General features: G+C 43.6%; 1 protein-coding gene across 8 annotated transcripts in view; it reads left to right on the top strand.

Moving 5' to 3' along the window:
- Positions 1-15,764, top strand: part of dazl (deleted in azoospermia-like) — a 160,051-nt gene that overhangs the window by 118,581 nt on the left and 25,706 nt on the right. For 3 of the 8 annotated variants that reach the window (XM_070881246.1, XM_070881244.1, XM_070881248.1), the window contains one exon: positions 8,429-8,524. The exons of 3 other annotated variants lie outside the window; for them this stretch is intronic. In XM_070881246.1, the coding sequence (XP_070737347.1) occupies positions 8,429-8,524 (96 nt within the window). Of the gene's footprint in view, positions 1-8,428; positions 8,525-15,764 lie in introns of those variants that run through there. 2 more of the 8 variants (XM_070881245.1, XM_070881251.1) reach the window with 2 other exon arrangements.

The raw sequence follows: 15,764 nt of genomic DNA, 5'->3' as shown, positions 1-15,764 counted from the left end.
TTTCTCTCCCTCCTTTTTTAAAAGTGCTACCCTCCAGTCCATAGGAACTGATCCAGGGTCGATAGACTATTGGAAAATGATCACCAATGCATCCACTATTTCTAGGGCCACTTCCTTAAGTACTCTAGGATGCAAACTATTAGGCCCCGGGGATTTATCAGCCTTCAATCCCATCAATTTCCTTAACACAATTTCCTGCCTAATAAGGATATCCCTCAGTTCCTCCTTCTCAGACCCACTGTCCCCTAGTACATTCGGAAGGTTATTCGTGTCTTCCTTCGTGAAGACTGAACTTGAAGTATTTGTTCGATTGGTCTGCCATTTCTTTGTTCCCCATTATAAATTCACCTGAATCTGACTGTAAGGGACCTACGTTTGTCTTCACTAATCTCTTTCTCTTTCACATATTTATAGAAACTTTTGCAGTCAGTTTTTATGTTCACTGCAAGCTTCCTCTCGTACTCTATTTTCCCCCTCTTAATTAAACCCTTAGTCCTCCTCTATTGAATTCTAAATTTCTCCCAGTCCTCAGGTTTGTTACTTTTTCTAGGCAATTTATATGCCTCTTCCTTGGTTTTAACACTATCTTTAATTTCTCTTAGCCACGGTTGAGCCACCTTCCCCGTTTTATTTTTACTCCAGACAGGGATGTACAATTGCTGAAGTTCATCCATGTGATCTTTAAATGTTTGCCATTGCTTATCCACCGTCAACTCTTTAAGTGTCCTTTGCCAGTCTATTCCAGCCAATTCACGCCTCATACTGTCAGTTATCTTTCCTTAAGTTCAGGACCCTAGTTTCCGAATTAACTGTGTCACTCTCCATCTTAATAAAGAATTCTACCATATTATGTTCATAGTTCAGGTACGGACCAGACACATTGTTATGAGTGGGAATGGACAGGTATCCAATGCTGGAGCTCCCTGGATGACTAAAGCAATTGGGATTAAAATGAACTGAAAAAAGGAGGCTTATGATAAATGACTGAATATATTCAAGGCTGAGATGGATAGATTTTTGGAGTCTGGAGAAATCAAGGGATAGGGAGATCAGGCTGGAAAGTGAAGTTGAGGTCGATGATCAGCCATGATCTTATTGAATGGCGGCGTAGGCTCGAGGGGCCGTTGGGCCTACTCCTGCTTCTATTTCTTATATTCTTATGTCAGGTTCACAATACAGTAGAGAATTGAGCAGAATACAGAGTGCAGAGGAGAACCAAGAAAGGAAATAAGAGGGTGTATAAGAAAAGCTTAGTGGGTTTCCATGAAAGGGAACATTAAAGTATTTTATAAGCTTATAAAGAGTAAATGGATTCAGTTAATAACCAGGAAGATTATAGAAGACCAGGAGGGAATTGAAAAGGTTAATAAGGGAAACAAAGAGAAGTTATGAGAAGATCAGCAGGCAACATTAAACCCTTAAACATTATGTAAACATGTAAAATGTAAGATATTAGCTGAGGAAATGTTTGGGCCTAATAAGGATTCAAAGGGAATCATGTAGAGGCAGAAGACATGGCTAAAGTATTAAATGAGAACTTTGCAAAGGAAACAGATGATGTGAAAGTTACACTAAAAGAGGAGAGGGAAATTATGGACAGAATAGTAATAGATAGAGAAGACTTGCTAAAAAGATGAGTATTACTGAAAGTTGGTAATTCACCTGGTCCAGATGGCATGCATCCGAGAAAAAAGCAACGGTAGAAATAGCAACGGCATTGGTTACAATTCTTACTGGATTCTGGAGTAGTGCTGGAGGATTACTAATGTTTTACCATTATTCAACAAAGTGTAACAGGCTAAACCAGGAAACTACAGGCCAGTCAGCCTTCTATCAATGGTGGGGAAGTTATTGGAAACCATTATCAGGGACCAAATTTGGAAAGGCTTGAGTTAATCAGAAAACCAGCATGAATTTGTTAAAGGCAAATCGTGTCCGACTAACTTGATTGAATTTTTTGAGAAGGTTGACCAAGGTAGTGCAGGACTTTGAGGGCATTTGACAAAGTGGCACACAGGAGGCTTGTTAAGGAATTAAAGGGAAAGTGGCAGTATGGATACAAAACTGGCTCAGTGACAGGAAGCAGAGGGTGATTGTGGATGGATGTTTTTCAGACTGGGAGGTGGTTTGCAGTGATGATTCCCACGGGTCGATTTTGAGTCCCATTACCCTTGGAATATTTTGTAAACGACCTAGACTTTGCTGTAAGGAGTTTGCAGATCATACGAAACTTGCCAATGCAGTAGATCATGATGAGGATGGTTCTAGACTTAGGATGACATACAGATTGGTGAAAATGGGAAAAGGCATGGGGTATTCAACATTTAGGAAGGATAGACAGAAAGGAAAAGGAAGCTGGGTGGCATTGCTGGTTAAAGAGGAAATTAATGCAACAGTAAGAAAGGATATTAGCTTGCATTAGCTGTGGAATCAGAATGAATACATAATACCAAGGAGCAGAAAACGCTAGTGGGAGTTGTGTACAGACCATTAAACAGTAGTAGTAAGGTTAGGGACAGCATCAAACAAGAAATTAGGGATGCAATGCATGCAATAAAGGTATAGCAGTTATCATGGATGACTTTAATCTACATATTGATTAGTCTAACCAAATTGATAGCAATGCAGTGGAGGAGGATTTCCTGGAGTGTATTAGGGATGGTTTTCTGGACCAATATGTCGAAGAACCAACTATGGAGCTGTCCAGCCTAGACTGGGTGATTTGTAATGAGAAAGGACTAATTAGCAATCTTGTGCGAGGCCCCTTGGGGAAGAGTGACCATAACATGGTAGAATTCTTAAGATGGAGAGTGACACAGTTAATTCAGAAACTAGGGTCCTGAACTTAAGGAAAGGTAACTTTGATGGTTTGAAGCATGAATTGGCTAGAATAGACAGGCAAATAATATTTAAAGGGTTGACGGTGGATAGGCAATGGCAAACATTTAAAGATCACATGATGAACTTCAGCAATTGTACATCCCCCATCTGGAGTAAAAATAAAACAGGGAAGGTGGCTCAACCGTGGCTAACGAGGGAAATTAGGGATAGTGTTAAATGCAAGGAAGAGACATACTTTTTCTGGCCAATTTATATCAAACCTGATGACTGGGAGAAATTTAGAATTCGGCAGAGGAGGACAAGGGGTTTAATTAAGAGGGGGAAAAATAGAGTACGAGAAGAAGCTTGCTGGGAACATAAAAAATGACTGCAAAAGCTTCTATAGATATGTGAAGAGAAAAAGATCATTGAAGACAAATGTAGGTCCCTTGCAGTCGGATTCAGGTGAATTCATAATGGGGAACAAAGAAATGGCAGACCAATTGAACAAATACTTTGGTTCTGTCTTCATGAAGGAATACACACAACCTTCCAGAAGTACTAGGGGACCGAGGAACTGAAGGATATTCCTATTAGGTGGGAAATTGTGTTAGGGAAATTGATGGGATTGAAGGCTGATAAATCCCTGGGGCCTGATAGTGTGCATCCCAGAGTACTTAAGGAAGTGGCCCTAGAAATAGTGGATGCATTGGTGATCATTTTCCAACAGTCTGTCGACTCTGGATCAGTTCCTATGGACTGGAGGGTAGCTAATGTAACACCACTTTTTAAAAAGGGATGGAGAGAGAAAGCGGTAACTATAGCCTGACATCAGTAGTGGGGAAAATGTTGGAATCAATTTTTAAGGATGAAATAGCAGTGCATTTGGAAAGCAGTGACAGGATCAGTCCAAGTCAGCATGGATTTATGAAAGGGAAATCATGCTTGACAAATCTTCTGGAATTTTTTGAGGATGTAACTAGTAGAGCGGACAAGGGAGAACCAGCGGATGTGGTGCATTTGGACTTTCAAAAGGCTTTTGACAAGGTCCCACACGAGATTGGTGTGCAAAATCAAAGCACATTGGGGGTAATATACTGACGTGGATAGAGAACTGGTTGACAGATAGGAAGCGCAGTGTCGGGATAAACGGGTCCTTTTCAGAAAGGCAGACAATGACTAGTGGGGTGCCGCAGGGCTCAGTGCTGGCACCCCAGCTATTTACAATATACATTAATGATTTAGATGAAGGAATTGAGTGTAATATCTCCAAGTTTGCAGATGACACTAAACTGGGTGGCAGTCGGAGTTGTGAGGGGGATGCTAGGAGGTTGCAAGGTGACTTGGACAGGTTAGGTGAGTGGGCAGATGCAGTATAATGTGGATAAATGTGAGGTTATCCACTTTGGTGGCAAAAACATGAAGGCAGAATATTATCTGAATGGTATCAGATTAGGCAAAGGGGAGGTGCAACGAGACCTGGGTGTCATGGTACATCAGTCATTGAAAGTTGGCATACAGGTACAGCAGGCAGTGAAGAAGGCAAATGGTATGTTGGCCTTCATAGCTAGGGGTTTTGCGTATAGGAGCTGGGAGGTCTTACTGCAGTTATACAGGGCCTTAGTGAGGCCTCACCTGGAATATTGTGTTCAGTTTTGGTCTCCTAATCTGAGGAAGGATGTTCTTGCTATTGAGGGAGTGCAGCAAAGGTTCACTAGACTGATTCTCGGGATTATTCACTGGAGCTTAGAAGAATGTGAGGGGATCTCGTAGAAATCTATAACATTCTGACGGAACTGGACAGGTTAGATGCAGGAAGAATTTTCCTGATGTTGGGGAAGTCCAGAACCAGGGGACATAGTCTAAGGATAAGGGGTAAGCCATTTAGGACTGAGATGAGGAGAAACTTCTTCACTGAGTTGTTAACCTGTGGAATTCCTTACCACAGAGAGTTGTTGATGCCAGTTCGTTGGATATATTCAAGAGGGAGTTAGATATGGCCCTGATGGCTAAAGGGATATGGAGAGAAAGCAGGAAAGGGATTCTGAGGTGAATGATCAGCCATGGTCTTATTGAATGGTGGTGCAAGCTCGAAAGGCTGAATGGCCTACTCCTGTTCCTATTTTCTATGTTTACAGGTTAAACCTCCCTTATCTGGCACCCTTAGGACCTGGCCTTTGCTGGATGAGGGGAGATTATCGGCCAGGGGGGGGAGGGGAGGAGGTCGTCGCCCGGGGATGGGGGGAGAGAGAAAAAGGAGGTCGGCGGGACCCAAGAAGTATCTGTGCATGCACCACCCGGCGGCCGGGAATGGTGCCGGACGAGGGGTTGGTCCCGGATAAGAGAGGTTCGACCTGTACTTTGCATCTGTATTCACTAAATAAAAGAAGATGCTGCCAATGTACTGTGAAGAAGGAGGAGTTGGAGAAATTAAATAAGATAAAAATAGTTAGAAATACTTTAAAGGTTGGCAGGGCTCAAAGTAGAAAGTCACCTGGTCCAGGAGAGAGAGTGGAGAGCACCAGTTCAAACTATCACAGGAGCATCCAGTCGTGCCCTGGTAACTGCCCCCAAAGGAAGTGGAGTGTGGGAAATTGCACTCCGCTTCCATTGAGGGGTGGTAAGGTCAATTCTGCGGCGGGAGCAGGACTTCCACGCTGGGGGCTAAAATTCCCGGCCCCAGAAGGTTACCGCCCCCAAGACGGGAGCCTGTGCGGGGAGGTGGAGGGGAGACGGGGGCGGGGGATGGAGGGGAGAGTGGTGAAGGTGGGGGGGCGGAGAAATCCAGGGCGGGGGACCCGGGAGGGGCCACATTGCAGCGGAGGTCTGGGGGGGGGGGCGAAGTATGTTGGAGGGGTGGGCCTGGGGGCTCTGCCTCGGTGCAGGGAGTGTTCGGAGTGGGGTTGGATGGGTTGACTGCGCAGATGGTGGTTGGTGGATGTGGTGTGGTTGGCGTCGCGGGGGCGTGGCTCCAGGGTGGCTGGGGGTTCGGCATTTGGGAAGGATTCTGACGGGTTGGGTGCGGGGGGGTGTGCTCCCAGTGTTGGGTGGGTGCGGGGGGGGGGGCACAAAGAGAGTGCTGGGGTGGGTGATCAGCCATGATCTTATTGAATGGCGGTGCAGGCTCGAAAGGCCGAATGGCCTACTCCTGCACCTATTTTCTATGTTTCTAGGAGGAAGGGTGGAAATAGCAGAGGCTTTGGCCACGATCTTTCAATCCTCCTTGAATATGGGAGTGGAGCCAGAGAACTGGAGATTGGAAATGTTATATCCTTGTGTTTATATTTTTTTTAAATGGAGAGAGAGATAAACCAGGTAACCGACATCAATGGTAGGGAAACTTCTAGAGACCATAAACCGTGACACAATTAATTGTCACTTGGAAGAACATTGATTAATAAATGACAGTCAACATGAATTTATTAAAGGCAAATCATGTCTGACATTTAATTGAATTCTTCAATGAAATATTGGAAAGGGTTGATAGTGCAGTTGATGTATATACAGACTTTCAGAAGGCATTTGTTAAAGTGCAACATAATTGAAGCTCATGGGATTAAAGTGGTAGCGTGGATAGGAAATTGGCAAAAAGACAGAAAGTTTGTGACTAGTTGTTTATCAGACTGGAGAAGAGAAGTATACGGTGGTGTGTGCTCCCCCTAGGAGTCTGTATTGGGACCTATGCTCTTTTTGATGTATATTAATAACCTGGATGGATATGGGGGCATAATTTCAAAGTTTGCAGATGTCGAAGCTTGGAAATATAATTAAGTGAGGAGGATAATGGCAGACTTCAGGGTGAAATAGGCAGTCACATGGTGGATGAAATTTAATGACGAGAAGTGTGATGATGCAATTTGGAGGAATAATGAGAGGCAATATAAATGTTTTATATATATATATATATATATATTATATAATTTTAAAAGGGGTGTAGGAACACAGAGACCTGGGTGTTCACATACACACATGTTTGAAAGTGGCAGCCCTAGTTGTTATGGCTGTTAAAGCATATGGGATGCACAGCTTTATAAATAGAGGCGCAAGTACAAAAACAAGGAAATTATGGTGTATATCTTTATAATGGTTGAGACCTCTGGTTGTCACAATTTAGGAAGGATGCCAAGGAAGGTAAATGGAATGTTGGCCTTTATTGCAAGGGGGATAGTGTATAAAAGCAAAGAAGTCCTGCTACAACTGTACAGGGTATTGGTGAGGCCACACCTGGAGTACTGCGTACAGTTTTGGTCTCTGTATTTAAGGCAGGATATACTTGCATTGGAGGCTGTTCAGAGAAGGTTCACTAGGTTGATTCCGGAGATGAGGGGTTTGACTTATGAAGGTAGATTGGTCTATATTCATTGGAGTTCAGAAGAATGAGAGATGATCTTATCGGGACATAAGATAATGAGGGGGCTCGACAAGGTGGATGCAGAGAGGATATTTCCACTCATAGGGGAAACTAAAACTCGGGGACATAGTCTTAGAATAAGGAGCCGCCCATTTAAACTGAGATGAGGAGGAATTTCTTCTGAGGGTTGTAAATCTATGGAATTCTCTGCCCCAGAGAGCTGTGGAGGCTGGGTCATTGAATATATTTAAGGCAGAGATACAGATTTTTGAGTGTTATGGGGAGCGGGCAGGGAAGTGGAGCTGAGTCCATGATCAGATCAGCCATGGTCATATTGAATGGCGGAGCAGGCTCAAGGGGCCAGGTGGCCTACTCCTGCTCCTATTATGTTTTTATGTTCTTTGGAGAGGTTGCGGAGGAGATTTACTGGAATGGTACCAAGGACAAGGGACTTCAGTTATGTGGAAACACGATCGAAGTTGGGATTGTTTTTCTTGGATCAGAGAAGCTTAAAGGGATATTGAATAAAAGGTATTCAAAATCATCAAGGGTTTTGATAAGAGTAAATAAGGAGAAACCTTTTCCACTCACAGGAGGGTTGGTAACCAGAGGACACAGTTTTAAGGTAATTGGCAAAAGAACCAAAGGTGGGAGGAAGAGAAATATTTTTATACAGCGAATTGCTATGAAAAAATCTTGCAGCACAGAAGGAGGCCATTCGGCCACTCGTGCCTATGCTGGCACTTCGAAAGAGCTGACCAATTTTTTCTCTAACCCTGTAAATTAGTCCTCTTCAAGTACATTTACAGGGCTATGGGGTAAGAGCAGGGCAGTGGGAATAATTGGATAGCAAAAAGAACTGACACTCACACTGGATCAAATGGTTTCCTTCTGTGCTGTTTGATTCTATGCAAGAAAATAAAGTTTTATACTTTCTACTGACCTGGTGTGAAAACATAAGTGGCATGTGTCCCAGGGGGACAATTGTGTATTAGCGTTGACTTTTTTTTTTAAAAGAATGAAGCAAGTTCCACCTACAATAAGTAATCTATCATTGTTTCTGTTTGCTTGGAATATATTTTGTTCAGTATTTGTCCGTTCTCTACAAAAACAGACACCTGCTGCTGTCCCATCAAGGATCAAATGCTCCTTGATGGAATCAGTATTTGTACTTGTTACTTCAATACCAGAAAGATGCTCTTTGTCTTTACACTCCACCCAAAAATAAGTGCTTTGCTCTAAACATTTATTTTTCAGAACTATGTTGATCGTGGGGTGCAAACGCAGTCATGGACATATTTGCCAATGAATAGACACAGAACCCATCGTCGAGCTTCAGATGATTATGTAAAGGCATGTTGTATTTACAATGTGATGTATAGACATTTTTTTAATCTGCATTCGTGGAGAATCTTAATTTTCTTATCATACCTTTTGTGTAACTTCAGAAGTTACATAAGACTGTTTACATAGAATGACATAGAAATTACAGCACAGAATCCGGCCATTTAGTCGAACTGGTGTTTATGCTTTACACGAGCTGCCTCACAATCTTAATTCATCTATCGGTAACCGCATATCCTCTGTTCCTTTCTCCCTCGTATTTAGCCAGCTTCCCCTTAAATGCATTCATGCTATTTGCCTGAACTATGCTATGTGATCGCAATTTCCACATTCTAACTACTCTCTGGGTAAAGCAATTTCTCCTGAATTCCTTATTGGATTTATTGGTGGCTATCTTCTATTTATGACGCCTAGTTTTGGATTACCCACAAGTGGAAACATCTCTCTCTCTATCCTATCAAACCCCTTCATAATTTTAAAGACATCTATTACATCACCACTCCCTTTTCTAGAGAAAAGAGTCTCAGCCTGTTCAGTCTTTCTTGATGGTTAAAATCTTAATTCTGGTATCATAGAAACATAGAAATTAGATGCAGGAGCAAGCCATTCGAGCCTGCACCGCTATTCAATAAAATCATGACTTATCATTCGACCTCGGTACCCCTTTCCTGCTTTCTCTTCATACCCCTTGATCCCTTTGGCCGTAAGGGCCATATCGAACTCCCTTTTGAATATATCTAACGAACTGGCGTCAACAACTTTCTACAGTAGAGAGTTCCACAGGTTAACCACTCTCTGAGTGAAGAAGTTTCTCCTCATCTAAATGGCTTACATCTTGTGACCCCTGGTTTTAGAACTCCCCAGCAATGGGAACATTCTTCCTGCCTCTAATCTGTCCAGTCCCGTCAGAATTTTATGTTTCTATGAGATCCCCCCTCATTCTTCTAAACTCCAGTTGATCTAGTCTCTCATATGTCAGTCCTGCCATCCCGGGAATCAATCTGGTGAACCTTCGCTGTACTTTCAGGTCTCCCACCACAGCGCCCTCTGTGGCGCACCATTGTACTTGTGTATTGTCCAGGTACATTAAATGTATAACAGAAAGGAAGACTCGAGAGACTGAGAAACAAGAAGTCAGCCAAGGTAGGTAAGATTAAGATCATATCCCTGACTTTCTGTTTGCAATGCCAGGGAGATCAACTGAAAGAAAGGAAGAACATGTGTTTGTATAGTGCCTTTCCCAGCCTCAGGATGTCTCAAAGCCAATAAATTGCTTTTGAAATCATTGTCATAATGTACAGAAACACAGCAGCCAATTTGTGCAAAGCTTGGGCCACACACAGCAATGAGAAAAATGACCAGATAATTTCTTTGTTGGTAAGGTTGGTTGAAGGATAAGTGTTGGCTAAGATACCAGGAGAACTCCCCTGCTCCTCTTCAATTAGTGCCAAAGGATCATTTATGTGCACCTGAGAGAGCAGACAGTTTAATATCTCATCCAAAAGATGACACTTCACAGTAGAAGACACTAAAAACATCCCAATAGTGGATAATCAAAGGGCTATAGGTAGGGAGGAACTTAATACAATCCCTATCATTAATGAAGTAGTACTAGGAAAAATAATGGGACTAAAGGCGGCCAAGTCCCCTGGACCTGATGCCTTGCATTCTAGGATCTTAAGAGAAGTAGCTGCAGAGATAGTGGATCTACCAAAATTCCCTGGATTCTGGGGCGGTCCCAGCAGATTGGAAAACCGCAAATGTAATGCCCCTATTTTAAAAAAAAAAAGGAGGCAGACAAAAAGCAGGAAACTATAGACCAGTTAGCCTATCATCTGTTGGGAAAATACTGGAGTCCATTATTAAGGGAGCACTACCAGGACATTTGGTAAAGCATGATTCCATCAAGCAGAGTCAGCATGGTTTTATGAAAGGGAAATCATGTTTGACACATTTGCTGGAGTTTTTTGAGGATGTAACGAGCAGGGTGGATAAGGGGGAATCAGTGGATGTGGTGTATTTGGATTTCCAGAAGGCATTCGATAAGGTGACACAAAAGGTTACTGCACAAGATAAAAACTCACTGGGTTGGGGGTAATATATTAGCATGGATAGAGGATTGTTTTCTATTGGCTAGCCAGAGAGTCGGGATAAATGGGTAATTTTCCAGTTGGCAAACAGTAACCAGTGGGGTGTCGCAGGGATCAGTGTTGGTCCTCAACTATTTACAATCTCTACACTCAGCCCCTTTATCCAAGTCATTAATATAATGTAGCCAAGTTTGCTGATGATGCAAAGATGGGTGGGAAAGCAAATTGTGAGGAGGGCACACACAATCTGCAAAAGGTTATAAACAGGCTAAGTGGTCAAAAATTTGGCAGATGGAGAAAAATGTGGGAAAATGTGAGGTTATTGGCAGAAATAATAGAAAAGCAAATTACAATTTAAATGGTGAAAAATTGCAAAGTGCTGCAGTACAGAGAGACCTGGGGGGTCCTTGTGCATGAAAGGTTAGTATACAGGTACAGCAAGTAATCAGGAAGGCAAATGGAATGTTGGCCTTTTATTGCAAAGAGGATAGATTATAAAAGCAGAAGTCCTGCTACAACTCTACAGGCTAGGCTACTGGTGAGGCCACATCTGGAGTACTGCGTGCAGTTTTGGTCTCTATTTAAGGAAAGACATATTTGCATTGGAGGCTGTTCAGGGAAGGTTCACTAGGTTGATTCCGGAGATGAGGGGGTTGACTTATGAGGGTAGCTTGAGTAGGTTGGGCCTATACACATTGGAGTTCAGAAGAATGAGAGGTGATCTTATTGAAACTTGGCAGATAATGAGAGGGCTCGACAAAGTGGATGCAGAGAGGATATTTACATTCATAGGGGAAACTAAAACTAGGGGACATAAACTTAGAATAAGGGCCGCCCATTTAAAACTGATGAGAAATTTCTTCTGAGGGTTGTAAATCTATGGAATTCTCTACCCGAGAGAGCTGTGGAGGCTGTGTCATTGAATATATTTAAGGTGGAGAGAGACAGATTTTTGAGTGAGAAGGGAGTATACGGTTATGGGGAGCGGGCAGGGAAGTGGAGCTGAGTCCATGATCAGATCAGCCATGATAATGAATGGTGGAGCAAGCTCGAGGGACCAAATGGCCTACTCCTCTTATTTCTTACATTCTTGGGCTCAGTGGTAAAGGACACTACTGAGTATATATATTTTTTTAAATCTTGCATTGGTTTACACAAATTTCAACTTCCTGTGTCATGCTTTTGAAACCTGGTTTATATGTCAACATTTGACTTTTTTAAAAAAAAAGAATCATTATGTACATGGGGCTAATGAGAAGCTATAAACTTTTGCGGCTAGACTTTCCACTTCACATCGCCCATCTATGGCCCATATATCGCCCAAAAAGGACCTCTATTGCCCATTTTGAAGAAAAAGTGGAAACTAAGCCAGAAAGATCGCCGTAAAAATAAGCCCCTGAGTTTCGGCTCACTTCGTCGAGCTGATCGCCCACACAAGGTCCATCTCAACTTTCGGCATTTCGCCGGGCTGATGGAAGGCCGAAAACATTGCTGAGAAATAGTTGCTTTTCCTGGGCTTTACAGAAGGAAATGGGCACTATGGGCACCGTTTTGAAGATTGGAGGAAGGGGCAGACGGCCAAAAAATCTTGATTTAGATGGTTGCAATTTATGGGTCCTGCATAGATACATCTCAAGATTTTTAATTATATTTAATCTTACTAATAGTATTCTAGTGGATAAGGCATTTTTTAGTGAAAAGTTCATTTATACCTAGTGAAACTAATTATAGTTAGACTGGGGCTGGAATAGATAGAGTAGTTGAATAGATTCATGTTCTTTAGTTCATTTATAGCATTTGAAAATAATTATTGACAGTGATGGGGCCTATGCTTTCTGCGCCATTAATCGTAACTGCTCACAAGCTAGTTTCTAAAAGGATCAAGCGAAGAGGTGGCAGAAAAATGCGTAGACAGACAGAGGAGGCGAGCGAACAGCCAACGAAAGTACAAAGAAATGCAATCTTACCTCAAGTCTGAAAACGTGTGCCTAGGGAGGATGTGTTTCTGAAAGGAGGTCATCGATGAAATTTGCCAGCTCATCAAGGGGGATCTTCAACCTTCCAGCACTATCAGAACCGCACTGTCCATTGAGGTGAAGGTTACTACAGCCCTAGCCTTCTACGCTTCGGGATCTTTACTGGCCTCAGCTGGAAACATCTGTCATATATCTCAGCATGCCACACACTGCTGTATTCGGCAGGTGACTGAAGCCCTTTATGCTCGCAGGCTGGACTTTATAAGCTTCCCTATGACCAGGGAGGCACAGACCAGGAAGGCTTTGGGTTTCTCCAGAATAGCAGACTTTCCCAAGGTGCAGGGAGCAATAGATTGCACGCACATTGCCCTGAAAGCCCCCTTAAAGAACGCGGAGATGTTTTCGTAACAGAAAGAGATTCCACTCCCTAAATGTGCAACTTGTTGTCGACCAGAAACAAATGATTATGACAGTAAATGCTACAATTTCTGGCAGCATCCCTGATGCGTACATCCTATGTGAGAGTGCTATCCCTGACCTGTTTCTCAGTCAGCCAGAAGGTCACGGTTGGATGCTGGGGGATAAGGGATATGGCCTTGCCAGTTAGCTGATGACCCCTCTGCGTAATCCCGTCACTGAAGTAGAAAAACGTTACAATGAAAGCCACATAGCGATACACAACATCATCGAAAAGACAATTGGAGTCCTAAAGCAACGCTTCAGATGCCTGGACCATTCTGGTGGCAGCCTATTGTAGTGTATGTGGGCACCTTTAGTAATGACTCGATGAGGCAGGGTATGATACTTAAACTGTGTAGACCTGTAGTCCCTTATTTGCAGCTCCTGAGTCCCGACAACAAGCTGAGAGTTCCCTTTTATACTGGGTTATCTGCCGTGTGAATGCAACCCCTAGGTCTCTAGCAGCAGCACCCTCTGGTGTACTGGTAAGGTGTCTGCAGTATAAGGGTCCATTCAGTGTGGCATAAGAGTGTTACAGACATCACAGTAAACAGGCGTGAATATACAGCACCTACAGTACCACATTGTGGTGTGTTGCATGCTTCATAAGCCAGCTATAAGGAGAGGACGACTAATGCCAGATGGGGCTGCAGGTCCACTTCCAGAAGGAGGAGAGCAAGAGGCGGAATAGGAGGCTGCTGAGGACCATGGGGAGGGCAATCAGCCTGGCGATCTAGCCCTGGTTCCCCCCCGCCCTCCCCGAAGACCAGTCCCCAGTGCGAGTTACCTGGATGCTAAGCTATTGCGCCAGCAGCTCATTTACGAACGCTTTTCATGACCTTTCATTGTGGATAATCACATTTATATTTATAGTTAAGCAAAAGTCGCATGTGCATAGTTACGTTTCTGCCTTGCCTGCAGTGGCCTGACATTTGCATTAATGCTTAACTTAAGTAAACTTTCTTGTAACAAAATAATACAATGTTCAACTAATGCAGAACAATTTGTTAAAATGTTATGCTTAACCTAACAGAGAAGGCACAACAATTGTTAAACTCAATAAAAAATTTTATTTAACACAAGTTATTGAAAATATTTTATCAACGCCCTCTTTCCCCCTCCCACCCACCCCAAACAACCATGAAGGAACGAAACGAACTTTAAAAAAAATTAACAAATAATTTGAAAAACAAACCCACCCCCTCACCTGCGGCCATGTTTCCCTCCAGGTCCTTTCCCACCACATGTTTTAACCCCATCCGCCCGTTTTGGTCCCGGCAGACCAAAACAAAGCTGGTGTGCAGACTTCCTGCTGTGGTGGTGACGACGGAGTGGAAGCCGAATCCTGAGGCTCCTCTTCCGAGTCAGGAGGAACTGTGTCCTCCATACACACCTTGGGCTGCAGCGCCGTGTCTAGCCAGGAACACATGCCGAAGGGCATTGGTTGCGGCAATCTGCTCCCGAATCGCCTCCAAGGTCTGCTGTGCTAACTCCATGGGGTCGGCGTGTGCAAAATGTCATGCCTTGGCGTCACCAGCTGCACACCGCTTGGTCCCGGTGCCTCATCACGCTCAATTGAGATGACTGCAGGTTCATTCTCTTTCTTCCCTTTCCCCCCCCCCCCCCCCCCACATCAACGGCTTCCTCGTGCTGGAGCTCCAACTCCTCCTCATCCTCCCGATCCTGCTCCTGCTCTTGCTCCTCGAAATACATCTTGGGAAACACACCTCTTTCTGGCTCCTCATCAGGTTCTTCATCCAGCACAACAGATGGGGTTGGGGTTGATAACGGTCCTGGTGCCGACTGCACCACTACCAGTGTATCAGATTTACCTTAAAAACACACGATCTTTTTACATATCTCATTAGAACCTAACAATGAACATTATCAAGAGACTATCAACTACCCCAGAAAGCTGTAATTGCTGCAATCCCTGCAAGGTCGGGGCGAGAGATTGTAAAGGGACGTGATTGGGGCCCAGAAGAGGCGAGGGGCCCAGGGGCAGAATGGACTAGCCCACACTGCAGTATGTGTGCGCACTAGGGTCCATGCAGCAGAGCTGGTCTCTCGTCATCTTGGTTAATCCACTGGACCAAGACCTAGCTCTGTCAAGCCCGTGTGGTGGCTGGTGTGCAACGGCCGCCACCACGTTTTTTTTTAAATCCATGCACCGGCATTCTTACACCCTTCAAGATTTATGTTCGGGACCTGGAATTTTAGGTCCTTCATTGAAACACATGAGCTTTTTGACATGGAAGCAAGTCATCCTTGATTTGAGGGACTGCGCCATGCTTCTTATGGATGCATGCATGCATAATGACATCCTTAGTTCATCATAAGCACATTAGAAGTAGAGCATTTTACTTACAGGACATTAGATCAGTAACATCAAGCTTTTAATGTTTTTAATGGTGTATTTTAATTACAGGACATTAGATCAGTTACATAAGTTTTTAGTATTGTTTTTAACACAGTGCGACAAATTACAAATTACTCATGAGATGCATGGCTGGGTTCAACCAGCACGGCCACACGCTCCTCAATTGCAGTCCAGGGCTGCAGCTGAGTAATGCTGTGTCGTCCCCCCCCCGTAGTCAGCCTTTGCTCGGCCTTATTGATAGACATCTGCAAACGAGAATAGAGCATGGCATGACTTGGCATAAGCTACTGGACTAGGTAATATTTGACGTTTCAAATGTTTATGCTGCTGGTTCACGTAACACA

The sequence above is a fragment of the Pristiophorus japonicus genome, chromosome 5 (assembly GCF_044704955.1).
Source record: "Pristiophorus japonicus isolate sPriJap1 chromosome 5, sPriJap1.hap1, whole genome shotgun sequence".
NCBI lineage: Eukaryota > Metazoa > Chordata > Chondrichthyes > Pristiophoridae > Pristiophorus > Pristiophorus japonicus.
Note: the sequence above shows the minus strand (reverse complement) of the source record. Positions and strands in the feature narration are given on the sequence as shown.